The sequence below is a fragment of the Aspergillus novofumigatus genome, assembly GCF_002847465.1.
Source record: "Aspergillus novofumigatus IBT 16806 chromosome Unknown P174scaffold_6, whole genome shotgun sequence".
NCBI lineage: Eukaryota > Fungi > Ascomycota > Eurotiomycetes > Eurotiales > Aspergillaceae > Aspergillus > Aspergillus novofumigatus.
In genome coordinates this window covers 1,849,111-1,868,853 of record NW_020194279.1, presented here as the reverse complement: position 1 = coordinate 1,868,853, position 19,743 = coordinate 1,849,111, and the positions used below count along the sequence as shown (strand labels likewise).

The 19,743-nt window shown below is 48.6% G+C and overlaps 5 protein-coding genes across 5 annotated transcripts; 1 reads left to right on the top strand and 4 right to left on the bottom strand.

Moving 5' to 3' along the window:
- Positions 1-816: 816 nt before the first annotated feature.
- On the bottom strand, positions 817-2,514 carry P174DRAFT_443993 (fungal specific transcription factor domain-containing protein; the record flags this gene model as incomplete). Its single annotated transcript, XM_024827970.1, has 3 exons — positions 817-1,468; positions 1,516-2,357; positions 2,427-2,514. Coding segments are annotated over 3 exons (1,242 nt in total), but the record flags the coding sequence as incomplete, so codon positions are not given.
- On the bottom strand, positions 2,385-3,617 carry P174DRAFT_256124 (Zn(II)2Cys6 transcription factor domain-containing protein). Its single transcript, XM_024821473.1, has one exon. It carries the CDS (start codon positions 3,298-3,300, stop codon positions 2,581-2,583), a length of 720 nt encoding a protein of 239 aa, XP_024680579.1. The 5' UTR covers positions 3,301-3,617; the 3' UTR covers positions 2,385-2,580.
- Positions 3,618-5,347: 1,730 nt separating this feature from the next.
- On the bottom strand, positions 5,348-6,271 carry P174DRAFT_256105 (uncharacterized protein). The gene is made up of 2 exons (XM_024821472.1): positions 6,040-6,271; positions 5,348-5,955 (listed from the first exon to the last, which is right to left on the bottom strand). Exons 1-2 carry the CDS (start codon positions 6,110-6,112, stop codon positions 5,534-5,536), a joined length of 495 nt encoding a protein of 164 aa, XP_024680578.1. The 5' UTR covers positions 6,113-6,271; the 3' UTR covers positions 5,348-5,533.
- A 3,442-nt stretch (positions 6,272-9,713) lies between these two features.
- P174DRAFT_492910 (DUF2434 domain-containing protein) lies at positions 9,714-11,526 on the top strand (the record flags this gene model as incomplete). The annotated part of the gene is made up of 3 exons (XM_024830841.1): positions 9,714-10,255; positions 10,313-10,631; positions 10,664-11,526. 3 exons carry the CDS (start codon positions 9,714-9,716, stop codon positions 11,198-11,200), a joined length of 1,398 nt encoding a protein of 465 aa, XP_024680577.1. The 3' UTR covers positions 11,201-11,526.
- Positions 11,527-11,654: 128 nt separating this feature from the next.
- P174DRAFT_423124 (camp independent regulatory protein) lies at positions 11,655-13,079 on the bottom strand (the record flags this gene model as incomplete). The annotated part of the gene is made up of 1 exon (XM_024825108.1): positions 11,655-13,079. One exon carries the CDS (start codon positions 13,077-13,079, stop codon positions 11,655-11,657), a length of 1,425 nt encoding a protein of 474 aa, XP_024680576.1.
- Between the last annotated feature and the right edge of the window lie 6,664 nt (positions 13,080-19,743).

The following is a 19,743-nucleotide window of genomic DNA, read 5'->3' as shown; positions in this document are numbered from 1 at the left end:
AGTCGGACTCGAGGGACGTCATCTTCGCAGTCTGATAAGAAGAGCCATTCGGTTATGGGTTCCATTGCCTGCAGTTCTAGCGTCCGACCCACTCCAACTGAGGTCGGTCATTCTTGTCTTGTCAAGATCTGATAATCTGACATCGAAGTGTCAATTTTAGATAATCTGATGCGATGATGGATGTTTTGTGATATTCATAGTGAGGGTTGACGACGCCTTAACGATGTCTCATTGAGATGATGGCGACCAGAACAAAACCATTCATGTCACATGACCACTATTTATATATATTAACGTATGCCTTGGTTGCATGTCAACGTTTCAATTAGGCAATAGGTGGGTAGATGGATGGAGAGAAATGTTTGTTAAGCCTTTGGCTCGTAATCCGGAAGATAAAATCGCTGGTACTCCGTAGATGCCCCAGATACATGCCAGTAACTATTCAGGAATTTGTCCAATTCGGTCCGATGCACCAACACTAATCGAGAATTTCTTGCATAATGGGATACAAGGGCGGAGCAAGAGAATCCCAAGAGTGCATAGTCTGGCTTGGGGAGGTTTTAAGAATATATACGTAATGTGCTCGCATGTATACATGTTGCGGCATTAAATCAGTTGTCCTTATAATCAACCAACTGATAGATAAGACTTTAGAGATGAAAAACAGTATGAAAGAATGCTTGGTTTCAATCGGATATCACATCAGCAGAGAAATGCAACTCATCAAGGACATACACTCAATGCATACAGATACAGGCAAGGATACAAACAACAGAAAGAATGAACAGCCGTATTTGAGGACCCTCCCCCGACTCCTTTTTTGTTTTCAAGTATGGACGTTGCCTGCCATGCCTCAGTGGACGGTATTGCTCAAACACCTCCACAAACACCGATTCGGTGCTTTGCTGGGCGTCCTCACATCGCCCGCACAGTCAGACCACAACCTACCGCTGAACCTCAGAAAACCCCCGATGCAGATGTTTGATCACAGAACGCCATATGTGCTCACATCATCCCAACCATGGTGGATGCTCCCAGATCAGAAGAGAGCAAAGAGAAAGAAAGAAAATCATGACTAACATACATATATCATCACACTTCACGAGAATGCAAGAGGGAATATTGACTAACACAAGGACGGACGGGGAAACAAAGGCTAGGTGATGAGGAAGTCCATGTTCATATCGTTGATGATCTTCTCCCAGTCCCAGCTGTCTTCGGTTTTGGTGTCCATGATCTCCCATACCCGTCGAACCACCTTGAAAGCGGGTTCGATATTACGCAGGTTGGAGTAAGCCTTGAGGGACTCGAAGCCTTTCTGAATCCGTTCTCGCTGACGAGGAAGGAATGCCGAGCAACCAAGGAGGAACAAGGGCATCAGTACGATGCTAAAGGCTCCGGAATCTTGCGGCAGTTGATCCAAGTAGGCGAGACCATCGTCCACGACCTGAGCAATCTTCTCACTGGGCTTGGACGGCCGGATAGTGCGGTACAGATAGACCCATGTCGACTGACGGTACAGCTGTGCCAGGAACCAGTTTGGGGTGTCGGGGGATGTGATGTTTCCCATGCCCGAATGGCTGAATCTATCGAGACGGCATCGCTCAGAATCTGGTAGTCAACCGCAGGCTCGTATCCATCGTTTGATCGCTGCCGAATGCGATCGCGCAGCCTTGTGACATCGGAAATATAATTGAACAAACCGTCGAACACGCCGAGAAACATTCCGGCTTGCTGAGGCACAAAGTCGGGAAGTTTTAGATCATCACTCCGAAGGGCGGGGCGACGGTCCAGAGAGGTGATTGAGTTGGATACGTCGTGGTATTGGAAGAACTCGACGATGAACTGCCGGAATTTCTCGTTTCGTGGTTGCTGGGTCACCAGCAGATACCTCGCCGCATCCATATGCGGCCTGTACTCGCCCTTAGTCTCCCCTTCGCAGATCGTGTTGAGGCTGAGAGCGATGGTCGATGCGATGATGGGATCCTCTACCAAAAGCTCCGGCTCCTGGGAAGTTCCCGACGATTTGACACTCGACGACATGATGCTGTCTTTGAGATCTTGAATCGCATGATGGAAATGGTAGAATTTGCGCTCCTTCAGCATGGGCTCTGGATCGAACGCCGACAGATGTGAACCGGACAGACACATGAGCGAGTGCATCAACCCTCGATGTTGAGCGGCCATGGGAAGGAGGATTTCTTTGAACGGATTGGTGTCATCGTTGATTAATGTCAGCACACGACTGAAGCCGTAGACGAAATGGTCAAGGAATCGTCGGTCGATTTCGGTTTCTACGCCGTCGATGAGCAAAGGTAGGGAGCGCGGTACAGCTGCGAGCGCTTTGGTACGTGCCGCTGCATTTCAAGATTAAGGGGTCAACAAGATGTCCATCAGCCACCTTCCAAGGAGATCCAGGGTCTTACCGTCCTCCATCTTCTGTTTACCACTTTTCCAGATCTCCTTCGGAGGGTACCCTTCGCACACAACCGCATTCTTCTGGCAGTTTAAACACCTGGAAGACAAAATTAGCTGACCGTTGCGGCGCATGCGAACACTCTGGGTGAATGGTTGGGTGAATTACGATGGCTTTGTCTCGTCGCACTTCTTCTTCCTTCGTCGACAAGTAATACAGCCCGTCTTGGATCTCCCCTTGGTGATCTTGATCTGGCCCCCGGGTACTGGCAGCGGATGTTTGCGTGGGCGACCACGTTTCCGTGGTACATTGACGGGAGCCGCCGTGGGTATCGTAGTACTGGGATGATTGCTCGCACAGGCCATCGCGTTCTCCGCCTCGATGGGTTTGATGCTCCGCAAGTCCTCCGCACCGTCGATCTCTTCGACCTTGGGGGTCACGTCATCGGCCATGGACACATTCATATTATTAGAAGTAACGTAGTTAACCTGGAAATGTTTTGACCCGGCTGTCATGGCGGCGGTGGCAGTCGCAGAGGACGAGGAGGAAGGGAGCGGGGCTAACGTCGAGTCGACAAACGGGTACGAAGCGTCGTGAATTTTGATCTCATAGTCGACCGAGGGAGAGCTATCAGAGTGGCTTTCCCCGTCCCAAGACTCGGGAGAATCGTTGGAGGTGCCGTCGGTGCTGATGCTTCCATGGCGGGAGAGACCATCGCCCATGGATGGGCCATCGGGAAAGGCGGGGATTTCCGACAAACTCAGTGCGCGGGTGGAGTTGCGATGGTCCACGGTTGGGTTGGGTTGGATGCCATGAGGGTTGTGGTTGTTGAGATTCGCAGTTGGGGGCAGGATGAAGGTGGGCGTCTTTTGCATGGACAACATTGAAAGAATGTGGGCCGCATATAACTTGGACGAGGTTGGTGGTGGTGGTTGTGGTGGTGGTACGGAGTCCTGAAATCCGCTTGGCTTCCTTCGCCGGAGTGGATGATGTCTTGCGGTTCGAGGGCGCAGCTACCCCCCAGGGACTGTGTCACAAAAGGACCAACGGATATTGGACGGTGAGATGTGAGTGAAGTAAGGAAAGCGAAGAGGAGGAGGAGGAAGAAGAAGAAGAAGAAGAAGAGGGGCAATCCAACACAGCACGAGTCTGCTTTTGCGACCGGCGATTTTGGAGGGTGGATTTGCCGTATGTATGTTGGTAGAAGAAACCTTGAAACCTCGAATGGAACCACCTAGTGGTAAGATGGGGCCAGTAGGATGGGATCAAAACTTCAATAATATGTAGGTTAAAGAAGTTTATTCAATTTTAAATGATGGACTTCCTGGTGAGTGGGGAGTCTGCCGACTTGGCTGCGATTTAATAAGGCTGGTGAGAGGCAGCGATGGGTGCAGGGGGTGGCCTCTCAGCAAGTCGAAGCCTTTGGGGGATTCGAGCTACTCCGTACAGTTGGCTGTGGCCATTGTTAGTCATTTTGGATCTTTTAGTCGGAGTCGTAGTTAGTAGTAGGCGTACAGGATGACAGTAGTTGTAGTGGATGGTGATGGGACAGGAGGCGATCAATGTGGGTGCACCTGTCTGTGGACTAAAGTGGATGAGAGGTGGAGCAGGAGCTACTTAAGTAGCAGCAAGTCAGCAACTTTGCGATTAGCGACGGGTCAAGAGGCCAGCAAGAGAAAGAGAAAGAAGACTCGAGGAAAGGGAGAGACTGAGGGAAATGGGGGTGGATTGAGAGGTATATTATACTACTTCCTCACCACTCAGAGGCAGATAATCCTCAGCGATATTCTTCTACTAATGAACGTGGAATGAGAGCAGACAGTAAAGAATTAATTTGGACTAGTCCTACTGACCACTACTGTAGCTACAGGCATTTAAAACAAACTCTAGGACTAGGAAAGTAACCAGCCAGAAACTATGCCTAAAAGCTACCATCAAGAATGACAATCCTCAGCGCAAGTTTCGTTAGTAGTCGTACTACTACTCCTCAGTCCTGACGTGGATCACTCCATGCTCAATCTATGGGGTGTCTCCGTCAATGTACTTCGTATGCACGTACAGAAACCCAGTGGAGAGGGGCCGCTCAGACTAGGCAAATACTACCTAACCTACCTACCCAGACCTATCCATTATTATTTAAATCAAGCCAGCCCGAACTGGTAAACTTCTTATGAACTCTGACCACCGGAACAACCAACAGTCAACTGACCTTAGTACGATGTACTGAGCCCCCCTACTGTCCAGATGACAGACGATCTACATTCCTTCTCGTTGACCTTCTCTACCTCTCCACCTTGCCTGCCTAAACTCAAACTTACGGGGGTTTGTTGTAGAAGAGGGAAACAGGCGGCCAAGCATGTTGGATGTACGGAATTGATTGGTTCACTGGAGGATTGGGGAATATAGGTACGGGGGTACTCCGTCGAAAAAGCAACAAGGCAACCTGGGAGCCCAAGAAAAAGCCATCGCGAGGATCAGATGCACTCCGGAAAAGTTAGGGAAAACCTTAGAAGAAGATGGGCAATTTTAAAAATAAAAATAAAAGAAAAAGCAAAGATTGCTCAATATTTATTAATAAGGAAAACAACCACGCTCGCAGGTCCGTTTGATCGGTTCCAAATCCCAAATGCACGGGTGACGACGGCGGATGATCCTCGACGCTGTCTTTGGCTGCGAGAAGAATATGATGCATCTCGGTTGGCAACTGGCCTTGTTTCCCCAGACTCATCCCTGCATCCACCATAAGAAGACTACCCTAGATGGAATGAAGACGGAAATTGCAGTCGGCTTGTCACGCCTTGATAAATATACAGAGTAGGTTCAATGCCAAATAACCTACCTGCCTTTTCCAAGGACGAGAGATCCCGAATAACGAGAACAAAGCCATTCTATGATTTGTGAAGTCTACAATGGCCCTGATCATCTGAAATTGATGCTCTCTGCTCTGTAGATTTCAACCGTCGTCGATCTCCGTCTTAGATAATTAAATGATAATAGTAGTAACACTTAAGAATTACATGCATGCCAGCAAGAATAGGACGGAACACGGTTCAGGCTCAGCTAGGCGCTGTTCCCCCACGCTACCACTTTGGCTTTGTCTCAGACTCCAGCCTCTGGTCAAATCATGCAGCCGTGACTGTGGTCTCTTCTGACCAGATCCATCTCTGTTAATTGATACTTATTTGGTCCACTCTGGACGCGATGGCGGTCAAGGTGTGGTACCAATCCACAGAAGAGGAGCTCTGGAAATCCAACCAGGCATGAAGTGTTTGCTCCTGCATCATTTCCCTCGTCATACAGACAATCTGGGGAAAAGTGGGACCAGATCGACTCGCACAGACTTCCGAGGAAAAGAAAATCATCGCTACAAATAACAAACAGGCGCCCCTTTTCCCCTCCATTCCCGGCCAGTTCTTGACTCATTGACTGGTGACAGATCCAGTCCCCACTGATGACTCTGTAACAACTAACAAGTACTTCCGCGCCGTTCCTTGCTCTAGCCATGAATGATCCCGGTATTGTTCGGACGAGTCCCGCCCCTGCACTGTCAATACACTCTGACAAGTGACCGTAGTTCCATGTTACTACGTCCTTCTAGGCAAACATGAAACCGAGTAACTTACATACTGATCTCCAGCGATCACTCGATCTCTCATCAACTTGTCCTCTCTTCTCGCCTGGAAAGGAAGGCCTCATTTGAAGGGAATGGGGCACAAGACCACGCTTCCATAGCTGGGTGGTATTGTTTCCGAGTGCTTGGGCCTCCTGTTGCTTTATGGCTTGGGAAGTTGGGAGTCAAACCGGCTGATGGCCTGTTGATCCACCTCAAAACTTTGTCTGTCTACGGACGAACTGGAAGATGCCCGAGGAAGCTTGAGAGGCTGGAAATACTGTTTTGATTTCTCATCGTTACTCCTTCCGCGGGGTTACATTGTTATCAGGGGTAGATTTTACGGTAAACCAAGTGTTTCTTTTTCTCCTATGGTGGCCTTGTAAGGGATTTAAGCTTGGTGATCATGATGATCGGAACACCGGCTCGAGGAGATGGACTAGTCGTAGTAGTAGATATCTGTCCCTAGTGTACCGGGTACAAAGAATCAATACCGTATCAAGTGCTCCATCTCCCTCTCTTGATGCACCGAGTCAGTGACAGACTCCCAGTGAGCCCCCAATCTGTCTGAACTAGGAAATTGGTGTGTGTCAGGTGAGCGGGATACCTCTTTCAGGAAAGCCGGAGATTTACCATAGCGCGGGAAATCTCTTCCAATCACACACAGTAGTGCCATTTACCAAGAATTTTCTGGGTTATGGCAATCCTATTGGAAACTTGTGCTACACAGTACACTTCGCTAGTTGCGAAATGACTCGCAAGTCCAAAGTCAAAATCGCCCGGTTATTTTACAAGTACCGAGAGGCGTCGACCTCGGGCAACGCCATCGTCCATGCTGAGGGCAACAAGATGGACAGATGACCTTGACGATGGGAATCAGCACCAACAGTCAAGAATGTGGTGGTGAAACAGGCTCCACCGTCAGAGAGCGGAGACTAAAGTAATCCCTGGTCTTCTTTGTTGTCTTATGCATTCGACTAATCCTGTATGTACATAAATAATTAGTGTTCATCAGTCATCGCCCATTCTAATTAGGGGAATGTTCAATATTTGCTGCTGCAGCTGTCGTGGGTCAGAGTCTAGACTCTGCTGGCCAGACACCAATTTTCATCATACCCCATACAATCCCAACATTCTTCATTTGGTGCATTTCCCTTACCCTGAGTGTTTGAGTTTCACGGCTTTTGATGCCTTGAATAATATCATGATACTGTCTCCACCGCAGTGTAAGGTACCTAGTGGATCCAGACGGGAGGGTCATCCCGCTGTGAACCATGGAGGTTACCTTAGGTGACAATGGAACTTTGGCTTTTAATTACTGCAAGAGCTCATTGTCGAACAAGAGGTCGATTAAACCTCATCATTCTCAAGCAGTCTCGTTCCCTTTGCCATCAGTATCGTCGTCGTCTTCAAGCTTACCTCAATTTTATCATGTGCGCTTTGATCTGACATCATCGCCATGCTGAGAAACGTCGTAAGCTGATGCCTAGATATGCAATGCCATAAACTTTGTGATGTCTCGCTCTGTACTTTCTTGCAACTAGATAGCTGGTGTCACCTACTGACAGGGAACGAAGAAATTGCCCTGTCCAACGGACCCACGGCGCCTCCAAGAACCACCTGACCTCGTGTTGCTCTTCTCGTTCAGGGAAAGTCAACCGAGAATGGGGCCGATCGGACGGATGGTCTGATGCAGAACACTATGGACTGGACTATGTCTGTGGAGTCAGTATCTATTGTGTCTAGCCAGTCTGTGCAAGTTAGGCTGAGGTTAAGACCATAAACATCCCAATCCCATTACGGAGTAGTTTCATCTTTCGAGCCTTGTACATTATTTCGCTTCTTGGTTGAGAGCCAATCACATAAGTACAGTGACATTCGGAGCGTCAGCTTTTCCCGTCTGCTTCTATTCATTTCGACGAGTTTCTATCGCTAGTGCAGGGACACGGCTTTGAAGGGTCTTTCCGATCACGATAATTGTGATTTTGATATGTATGAGGCTGAGTGTTACGAAGACAAATGCAACTGTATGAGAGTGTTAAACAAACTAAAGTTCGCGCAGAGCACGGATAATCAAATTCAATAGTCATGTAATGATTCTCCATTTGTGGAACGCTTAAGTATGACTGTATGAGGAAGCATCTATCTTATGGAGACATGGATACACAGTTCTTTTCCCTAACGCTCACAGCTCACTGGCTTCCATTCTCTGGCCAACCATCTTGTTGTACTATATATTTCCCCCGGATGCAATGGATTAGTGTAACCTGTTCCGGTGAGCTGTCCTCCTAGTCTCATGCACCCCACCATCTCTTTGCGGGGTTGGCATCACCGAGATCTTCCGGTTTTGCATTTGATCTAGTTGTAGTTCAATCAGTTTCAGATTGAAGTTTGCTTCCCAAAAGTCTCTTGGTGTTTCGACAAAAGCACTGCTCTGCTCTGTAAAAGGAGCCAAAAACTCCTTTGATTGCTCAATGCAGAAGGGCTGTGCCTCATCCTTCCGTCCTGGCGCGTATATTCCATCCTGAATATCGAAAATGTGTCTTTCAATCTCAAGGTTTACAAAATGGTACTTCTAAATATTGCGCTTCATGAGGAGGTGTAAGCCACCTATGATTTCTCTTACATGTGATCACGTGGACACCTTCCAACTCTAGCCAACGTATGTTTCGCCCAGGGGCATGAATCTGTCGGTCTGGACAGGAATATATCTCTCATATCCAACCAACTTGGATCTGCGGTCAAAACAACCTGACGCCCTCAAAAGAAGATGGACAGGTCAACCCTCCATGCGAACAAAGTTCACCTCAATCTCAATACGGTATTGCTTAGTAGACTACTGATTGGCAGGCGCATGGGCATAATGCCTCCCTCAAGGTCGAGACAGGATCCATACGGCACAAGCTATTCAGCTAGCTGCCGCTCAGAGAGCACGGGGCACAAACAGATAGCTCAGCAGTTCCTTGCAGGTCACACAGAAATCCCTCACAGTCAACTGCAGAACCAATGATAGTCGAATATGCCTCGTAAGGAGTCGTGTATCCTGCCACTGCCATGTACTCCGTACGGCGTATGCATGGCTTTCAGGTCGAGTTGGGACGGGCTGAAGGCCAAATCAGTGCATATGATTCATCAGCTGGAGGATTCCATTACTCAATCGTATTGGCAGCATCCTTGAGAAATGGAAGTTGAAAGTAGTGCAGGTTAATTCAGGACAACCTCAAAAGGGTAAGGTTATCGATAACAACACCATCTTATCGATAAGAAGAATCGTGGGGGTTATGCCTTTTTGCCTGAGGATCATCCCCACTTGCAATGGTACTAAACTGTCAGAAGCAGTAATGGTAATGGGCTCAAAGTCACTCACTTGAAGCTTGGGGGTGGCTTACACCACTGTTTATGGAGTGCTCCCGGCAGGCACCCGGACGAAACACATGGCTCGTAGCTGTCATATCATCATTGACTGTCCCGAATACCACCTCGCCCTCGTCATCACATCGTCAACCTCCGGTCCTTCCGCTCTCCTCCTCGCAGCTCAAATCTGTTCTATCATCAATTGACCATGTTCCACCTGTTCTTGCCAGTCTCTGTCCGCTATGATCACGGCGGCATCGACGTACCTCGATTGAGGACACCAGCGGCGTTGGACGCTCCACAGGAAGAGAGAAAGGAGGCACATCAAGCATCATGACGATCCTTCACATTCGAGCAGCGACTCCATATGAGCCGGGAGCCAATGCCACGGACGTGATCGTCAACGAAGTTCATTTCAACCGGACGACGTTGGACTTGTACAAGTACACGCTATACAGCAACGGCACGCTCTCAAATGGCACAGACTGCTATCTCGCTTTCCAAGAGTTTCAACCTCGCATGGATGAGAACGGCACCTTTGTCGACGGTATATCCTGCTACGCGCCCATCCACGGCATTGGCCAACATGCCTCGATCGGGATGGCGTTCACCGCGTTCTTTGCAGTCTCCATGTTCCTCGCCATGTTCAATCTGCGAAAACACGGACGCAAGTATCTACCTGGTCGCACGATGGGTCGTCGACTCAAGTGGCTGTGGCTGCTGTTCGTCGCTGCCTGCGGACTGATCAGCTGCATCATGACCGTGGACGTGGACCGCAGCCATATTCAGGGAACCTCGTTGATCCTGCAGAGTGTCTTTTACACTCTGATGACCCCTGGCCTCATGGCGGCAGTCTGGGAGGCCGTGCGCCACTGGTAATACTTCCCTTCCGCACGCAACCTTTTAAACATCTCTGTACTGACGATAGGCAGGGCCTCCTGGCAAGAACGCCAGATCCTCGACCGCGACCCCTACGCCTTCACAAAGCGCAGCAGCCGACGCCGCCAGGAATCCCTCCTCCCCATCCTTTTCTACGCCTTCGCCCTAGCCAACTTCTTCCTGACCATCCCCCGCAGCTGGACAGGCATTGAGCTGCAGCGCAGCCCAGAACTCACCGCGCTGCGCGCCCAGCCTCTCGCCACAGACCTCCGCTTCAAGCTCGCAGCCTTCATGTCCCTGGCCGGCACGCTAGTCATCTGCTACAGCCTCGAACACAGCATCTACCGGTATCGAGCAGCGCCCACCAGCCCCGTCGCCCAACAAACCTTCTACCTCACCGCCAGCCCCCGGAATTCCTCGTCGCCCTCGTCCTCCTCGGCCTCAAAACCGGCTACACCATCGCCGCCGCCTTCGACTGGTCCGTTTCCCCGCTGCGCGTCGCAGTCAGCCAGGGCTGGCTGTACGGCCTTGGCTACGCCCCCGCCCTACTCATCATCGTGCTCTTCAACGCAGTCGGCTTCTGCGAGCTCAACGAGGATAAGGCCCTCATCGTCCAGCGCGGGGAGCTCGACTCTGCGCTCGCCACCGACGCCGATCTCCACGGTCGCAAGCGCTGGTGGGAATCGCGCTGGCTGCACGGCAGCAGCCGTGGCCACGTCCGCGATCGCTCCTCTTCTCGTGAGCAGCTGGATCGCTACGTCGAGATGGGGATTCTCGCTCCGCATGGGAAGGGAGATGGCGAGGATAAAGATGGCTCTGTGGCGGCAGTAGCAACAGCAGCGCCGAGAATCACGACGCGGACGGCGAGTGATGCCTCTAGCTCGTCGGAAAGTGATTTCCTGACTGTTACTGTTGCTTCGCCGGGACGGCGAGAGGATTAATAAATGAATTCATTACGGGGGGGCTGAGTCTAATAACGGTGTAGTATATAGCATGTGACACGCTAGCGAGGATGATGAGATACAAGTAATCATGATGTGACCTATTGAATCTACATCGGTACTCTGCGAGCTATAAGACATGCTACGCTTCGCTCCGTAATGAATATGGACGAAATCATCTATATTGATTCGACCCATCAGCTACCGGTCCCAATGCAAGCTAGCGTGGCACATTTATGGAGCCAAATGCAAAAATGCCCATTCGATTCGAAGCCGAAGTCGATACACAGATAGATCAGATGCCACCCATGCTAATCACAAAATCAATGCACCTCTTATGGACGCCGAGCCCCCATGACAATAAAGAAGGAAATGATAACCAAAGATAGGAAAGCATTCGTCGTCTGACTAGCAACGAGAAACGGAGTTGCTATACAATGGAAATAATGAAAATCTAAGCGGTAAAGACACGATCCAGCTGTCGCAGAGCCCGCATATCCTCGCCCCCAAACCCAATCTTTTCGCTGGGGATATCTTTCGGCCCTTCCGCGCGAGGACTGCCGCCCAAGCGAGGAGCGTTGAGCTTGTTCGACGGTGCGGATGTGATGGATGATAAGGGGCCCGAGGCGCCGTTCATCAGCGCCCCAATGCTGGGAACGGTGGTGGCAGAGGTAGTGGCTGTGCTGCTGTTGTGGTTGGAATCGGCTGGTCTGGAACTCCCGGGGGAGGGCGCGACCTGTGGTAAGGGGGTTGGCGGTGCCTGGCTCATTGTCCGCGGGCTGCGCACAGAGTGTCCCACGCCATTGCTATGTGAGGCGGAAGGAGCATGCATGCGAGGGGACGGGATCCGGGGATCTACCGAATGTGTTGTTGGATAGTCTCGCGGGCTTCGCTGGTAGTTGTCGCGAGGGTCAGGAGCTAGGCGAGGAGAGCGCCCTGTGAGTGCCGGAAGAGGTGTATGTTGCGCCATTGGGGGTGGAATAGCGGGTGGTAATGAGCTTTCGGCTGGATGACCTGGATGTACTGACCGGTCGTATGGCGGATGCAGTCCGTGTTGCGGCGGGGGCGGTGGAAGAGCCGGGTGGTGATGGGGAGGCGGTTGCCCGTACGCAATGGCTGGGCCATTAGGTGTGGGTACGGCGGACAAGTAGGAGGCGCCATATGGCAGAGTGATGGTGGGCGGAGTCCCCAGCGGTGTTGGGGGCCACGCATAGGGCGGAGTATATGATTGAGGATGTGTAGCTCCAGCGCGCACATATGCACTCATCGGATGAGGGACAGAGTAAGTGGCGCCCGCCATGGGGCCGCGGGTGACCACCGGCAGATTCTGCTGGTCATTGACGGTGGATTCTGGATACAGTCCTTTCTGAGGACGTACATGCCGTAATGCAGGGTCGGTGGAGGGTTGTTGGAGAGTGGCAGCAGCCGGGTGCGATCGCGAATAGTAACTGATGAGGTGAAGATGTTGACCGGTGGATGTTGTGATGCTGAAGGACTGCTTCATGAGTCCGTCAGGCTTATATCGGTATCCGTCAGGCCCATCGTCAGCACCGTCGCCGCGGTCGTCATCGCTCCCTCTGCTGTCAGGCGTTTTACCGGCTCTGAGTGGTTGTGTGACGGTACCCCCGCGCTTGCCCTCCATCTCGCGGTAGGTGAGAAAGCTGCCCGATACTCGACTGGCACTCCATGATTTGCCGTCAGTCCATCGTCGCATACCCGCTTCACGCTCATCCCAGACGAATACCGAACCGGACTGGATAGACTGGCGCTCTTTCTCCGAAAGTCGTCTCTGAACGCGGGGAAGAAGGCCGATACGGCATGCTTCGAAGAGGATGATTGCGTCCGCCGGAGTGCGGACGTGACCGTGATACGTCTCCATCCACCCTCGCTGATCTGGATAAGTACCCGTGACGGTGGAAGGTCTGAGCGCCAGGGCAGATGGCTTTGCAAAGTAGGAAATGATGATGGCGGTAGTTGGGTTGACTGTGGTTTAGATAGGACGCCCCGTGATTTAAGGCGTGGACTTTGCGAGTAGTTCAGCCGCGATAGACGCTAGGCTCTGTGTGAAGTGTAGTGAATTTCCGGAAAAGGAAATCAGAGTCGGGTCCAGATACGGACGACCGACAGATCCAATAGATAACGGTAGAGCTGAGTAGAGGTCTGTGGACGAGCAGAAGCTGATGTTAATGTAATTCTTCAGGATGATCAACTGCCTTGGAATGTGACGAGAGGGGGGGAAACAGGAGAGACAAGGGGAGCTGGAATGGGAAGCAGAAACAGGGCAGACAAAAGGGAGTGGGGAAAGACGATAGGAGAATAAAGGGAAGAATGCAGGGAAGGCCGAGGAAATTGGCCATGCGGTATCACAGACTGAAGCGAGGAGAAGGGAATTGACATCATATGAAAGAAGATCCTTTTGGTACCCACCTTGACTGAAGGAGATAGACAGAATATGATCCCAAGATATGAGGGATGGAACAGTGTCAGTTTCGAAAGGGTCGTAAAAGGAAGAAAATGAAGCAAGAAAGAGGGAGGGAAAGGAAGAAGGAGAGATAATAAGGAAGAGGGACAAAAAAGAAAAAGTAAACCAAAATAAGAGTGACAGGGAGCAGAAAGAATAGTAGTACATAGCACTAATACAGCAATAATACGAATCATAAGATTTATTTATGAGAAAATAAAGAATATAATAATAATAATAATAATAATAATAGTAGTAGTAGAAACGCATCAGCAGGAGCAAGTAAAGATAGAGTGGAGACGGACTCAACTCTGAACCCCACAGGATTCAAAGTTACTTTTTATTCAGAAGTCAAAGTGGAAAGCAATAATAAAGGGAAAAAGGGCAAAAAAAAGAAAAAATACAACCACTGTTGCTTGGACCTCATAGGCGCTGGCCGCTGTCTCAGCGCCGAGAAACAGCCAGAGAAAGGATCCATGTGGGTAACCAGGATGAAACAACAGTAAAAGAATGTCTTTGGACCATTTATTGAGGACTGTATTAAATAAGATTATGTATTTAATGATGGCTGTGGCCTGGAATTATGAATGATTAATGCCTTATCAAAACTATCCAAGAGTCATTTAAACTTGTTCATGTTTAAGTGACCATGGTTGGGAGAAGTAAAGTGTAACAGGAGACCGTGGAATTTTGGTTCGGATTATTAGAAATGAAATAAGCATGACCAATCCTGAAGGAAGATAAATTTCCTTGTTGAGCCAAATCCTGTAAATCCAGCAGCCTTCTGGAAGTAAGGTATGGGAGATGAATGCGACCAGTATCCAAGACAGCTCCAATTCAAGACTTGACTAAAGTACACCTCAAGATTATGCATGTTCTAGCTTCCAAGTGTCATCATATCCCACTTGGTGCATACCAGGTGCCTCATTCCACAGTATCAGGTTATTGCTCATCTCAAACTTGAGATTTGACTGCTGACAGATTCAAGGAGGTAACCTAGCATTCTCGACTTCCTTGACAGCTATACATACCTTGTCATACGGCCATGAAACCTGATCTGAATCCTTCCGTTGTCTGCCAAAGTGCAAACTCCAGAGAGTGTCAAGACTTGGCAACATTCTCTCTATTCTTGGCTACGTCTGTTGTAAATGTCAGGTAACAAATTGATAAAAAAGCCAAAATTATCGCTCGGGCCCCGGTAGGGCCGAGACACAATATGGGAAAGGTAATGTTCTAGCGCAGGTGGCCACAGGTCACAAATACAATAATACGTAAGAACCTCCACTTAATGGACCACGAACTCCAATAAAAGTGGAATAATACAAGGTTACGCACAGTACAGTGGCGCTCTGATCGCTTGATCGCACCCTAATACTGATTAGTGCGCGACTTTCTGAAGCTTAAGCTTAATCCAACACGAGGAACCTTAACCTCGCTTAGAAAGAAGGTCCCATCTACCCTGCCCAAGGGCTCCACTTCTCCCCATGTAGTCTGAGTTTAGTCGACTTTGAACTACTAATAAATAGTCTCAGTGTCTCAGTAATCCTCATCCTGGTTTCGTTATTATTAGCTCTTATTGACTGTCTGACAGTGATACGAATACTTAAAAAGGCCAACTGTTTGGTTTGGTTTGGGAAATAAGTTTTCAAGCGGGGATTCTGGAAAACCCCCATTTATGGGTATCTCTTATATGGAGCACCACGTACCTTGGATGCACAATTCACCGATCGCGCCTCGGCTTATAAATTATAATTCTAATATAATTTGTACTGGGCCAGATGTTGCTTTGCAGCGGTTACGCCCGGGCGAATAATTACCTTTTAAGTCCATCCAGAGTTAAAATGACAAGTTTCCAGAATTAATGCCAGACAAGTCATGGATCATAGTTAGTAGGAATGGCTGACGCCATTTTGGACTAGATCCTACCAACTTGGTCCACCAACGCACTAGTCGTCGCCTTGTGGGCTTCTCCTTGGAATTACCTTATCTGGCCTCTAGGCACTGCCGTATATCCGTCATATCCCTTTATTTCCGATTATGAATCATGGGTACTCAGTACGAGCTGACCATGTTATTACCTCTCCAGAGGTATGAATTTTTTATTGCTCCACAATCTTGACTGACGCAAACTGTGGCGATACTCTTCTTCGTATTCGTTAAGCCACATAACTCTCGCTCGAGAGACTCATGAAGTTTACGGAGTAGTAAGGTAGAATTGTGAACACACACTCCACAACTAGGTGTCTGGTATAAATCACGCGACGGCAGACTTCACATGTTTGCTTTTACCTTGCTCTTAGACAGGTTTTAGATCCAAATATCCTTTCATGATCCAGCGTCACCTCTTGTCCGTTATTTGGGATGGAGAACGAGATGATGGATTAGGCAACTACATTCGGATTAGTCACAGGCCCGACACGATCCTTGGCAGAGTTTATCCACCAGACAGCGCCTTCTGATGATTGTGCTATGCAGGTGATTTAGTCATATTCCTGGGAATAAGAGGCAGTTCTATATCGAGTATTTTCCGAAATTAAATTTTGACGACGTAAGATGAACATGAGGCAACATGGTCCTTATGATCATGTAGAGGACATCATCACTCAAAATAAAGATCATGGAAAAGGTCTAAGCACAGTCAGGAAGTGTTGGACAAGAGAGTTTTCGCTTCCAGCCTTCTATATTCTTAGGAAGATTATTCCACAATCGCGTTATGAGAAATACTCCGGGGGGGCCAAAAAGAATTCTATTCCAGGGGCCAGTGAGAGGGAGAGTGAGACAGCGAAATCATCCACAATCTCCAGAAGCTGAATTTTAACATCATAATATTATTTTTACTGGGAAAAGTAAGACTACCGTCGCAGAATCTACTAGTACTCAGTAGTCATCGACCAGTGCAGTCCCTGACTCAGGATAAGCGTATCGCCAACAAAGCCCGCAGAATCCTGGTCCATTCTTCTTGGCCACTTGGCCGGTCCACTGGTTGGAAATTATACCTTTATGGGAAACTGTATTGTCAATTTGTCACACTCACGTATTTTGACTGCTGGTTGGCTCTCAAGTAAGCCTTGCATGTTTCTGACAAAGGTAATCATGCGTCGTCCATGCTGTGATGCAGTGGCTGGTTGACTTGCAGCTGAGCTCTCATATATTGAAATGAGTGTCGGCAGAAACCGCAAATATATTCGCTTAGGCAACCAACAAGCGAAGAAGGCAAGGGTGAGGGGTTGACCTGCCTTGCAGTATGCCCTCTGAAGGCGGGTTGCGTCGGTTGAATGGTGATACGTAGGATGCGTCGAAATCACATACTAGGTATGCAAATAATAGTCTAGATACCACTGACAATTGACCCCCACTGTGCATTTTGAGAATAAAATGATCTGCGGCCCGCGATCAACCTCAACTGACAAGTCGCTAGCCAAAAGGGAAAGCCCATTATCAGTCTTGGGATATGATCTGTCTAGCTTCGGGGAAGAGTACTGCTGCAGTCTGCATATCTTCGCCAACTGGGGCGGTAAAGCCGGACGGCGCATTGATCTGCAGTTGCATCTAAATTGCTTCCACATCTTGTGTGCTGCGACCATGATAGACGCGCTATCTTGATTGATAATGTTTCTGCTTGTGTGAAAGGAACCCTTGTCTTGAGGATTACATTCCAGGGCAACAGCAGGGATGTAGCAAGTATGTATCACGGCGCCTACGATACTACCTTTGAGCGTGCAGCAACTAGCAAGCAACAAGACTTGAGCACAACGGACTCCGTACATTCCCGCAAATAAACTCGAGATAATCTCCGAGGATGAACCAGAGAAGATTGCAATCTGGGCCAAATGCCAGAGCCGGATTGGTTTGCTCCTTGAGATGATATTACAAACCTTCAGACTCTGGTATGGCCAGAAAAGGTAAAAAAGATCGTACATATCTGATCATTCTCCTTGCATAGTGTCGCTTTACACTGACGAACTCAGTAGAACATCGAGCATACCAGATCAAAAGACGCATTTTTCGACTTGGAAGGGTTGACATTTGTCATGCCAATGCAACCCTTAATTTGAATTAAAGGTTGCCAAGGCGTGCCCCTGTGAAACGTTGCACAGGCTTATCCCCACTAGCATAATGGGTTTAAAGTATCCACTGGGAAGTGGAAAATAACAGTAAGACAAAAATTGATTTAGATTATGGTTACATTAACAAGGATTAGAATTATGGATTTGTCTCTGTGAAATTTGAAGTGGATATCCGGACAGGTACATCTATGCTGAGGCGATCCTCTTCATCCTGGCTATGAATCTACTGCAGCTTGCTAATAATACAAAAGCCTAAATATCATACTTCTACCTCCATATCAAGGGCTTGGGGCTAAGGCAACTCAATAATGTGGAATGAACAAGAAATGCTGAGGAGTTAAAACTCTGCGACACCTCCCTATCAAGCTCATCCCTGGCTCTCGGAGTCAAAGCGCTGCAGAGCCAAGCACATCCCGCTTGTAACCTTACTACTCTATCCTTGATTAGGCTGCAGTTGAGAGAAGTACCTTAGTTTCTTTATTATTTCTGTGAGTCACTGGCAGACCTTCCATGCTTTATACTAAAGACGGCAGGTAGGACATTTTAGAAACACTGTCGAGGCCGAGCATACCTTGAAATATTATTTTATTACTAGTATTATTCTTACATTGCTCAAAATCAGAGGCACCAACAGTCCAACACTCCCTGGGCTGTCATTATATTGTAATACAAATACATACACAGTCCGCATGATCGCTGCACCACAAGGCTTGGATCGGGGCTTGGATCCTCATTCCTTGTCTGTTTCATGTCCCCGAGTTAAATTAACTGTTCCCCTCTTGACTCCTTATCAAGAGGAGCGAAAATAGAAAATAGAAAAAAAAGGAAAAGCCGGGTGAGCCGGACCGGCAGTGTCAGACACATCGTATTCGCAACTAAGAACACCGTGATACGAGGGCAATACATTAGTCTGCTGGGGTTCAGTCACTGACGAATCATCATGCCAGGCGCCTTCAGGCCGAGCTCCATATGCTTAACACCAGTAAGGTTGGCAACTTGGCATTTCTCCGCGCCTGTTAGTGACGCTGTAGTGTGTGTCAGCCACCCAAGGTGTTAATTACTGTATTACTATCTTACCAGCACCTTGGTTTCCAGCATTCGCTTTCTGTACCCCACAAGTATCGAGTAAATGTCAATGTTTTGTCCTTAACTAATATTTTAAGATGAATAATAAATATGAACTTACGACAACATGGGACACAAAAAATGAAAAAAAAAATTCAAAAGGTGGAGTTTATCCACTATTACTCTCATCTAACACCATTGCCTCGGTAGCGACCTTAGCGAGGGCCCGTCCAAGACCGCAGCTTGTTCTCGGACTTCCTTCAGCTCCGTTGCCTCCGATCTTCCTTTTCCGGAGTTCCCGGCTGCTGCCAATTTGACGACAGTCTTATGATTATTCACAAAGAGTATAGAGAACCCGTTGGATCGCCGGCTGGAAGTCTTGACCCTTGAAAAAGTGTTAGGGGCACAGCCTCAATTATGTTAATTACGTATCATTCTGCCTAATATAACATGGTCAAAGGATTCAGTCCTCATTCCCTTCAATCCATCGCGTCCTTTTTCCTTTTTGACTCGAATCCGCCTACTCTAATAGGTTATCGGAAACTTCTGGGTCAGATCTACTCCGTATGTTCTTTATCGTCCATCCTCTCCACTCGAAATGAACGACAAGAACAGCAGCCGCCTTTGCCAAGGACCAGCCATGAACCAGTCTGGCTTGGCTGAGAACGATTTCTGACTAGTTTGCTACCTTACGAGTTGTTACTACCTCAGTCCGAGTACCCCAGACAGCCCACGTGGGACTTTAGCATCAAATATCTAGTCATTATCCACAGAGTACACTCCACGGAACACAAAAATCTCATGGATCATGGGAAGAATCCTTATGACTCTCGCCTATCTTTAATGCTCAATCCTGCAGCATATTGCTTAAAGAATGCGGGGGATGTGATCCTACAGGCTAGCATCTACGGAGTACGTATCTAGACAGAGAGGAATGTAAGTTTCACCCT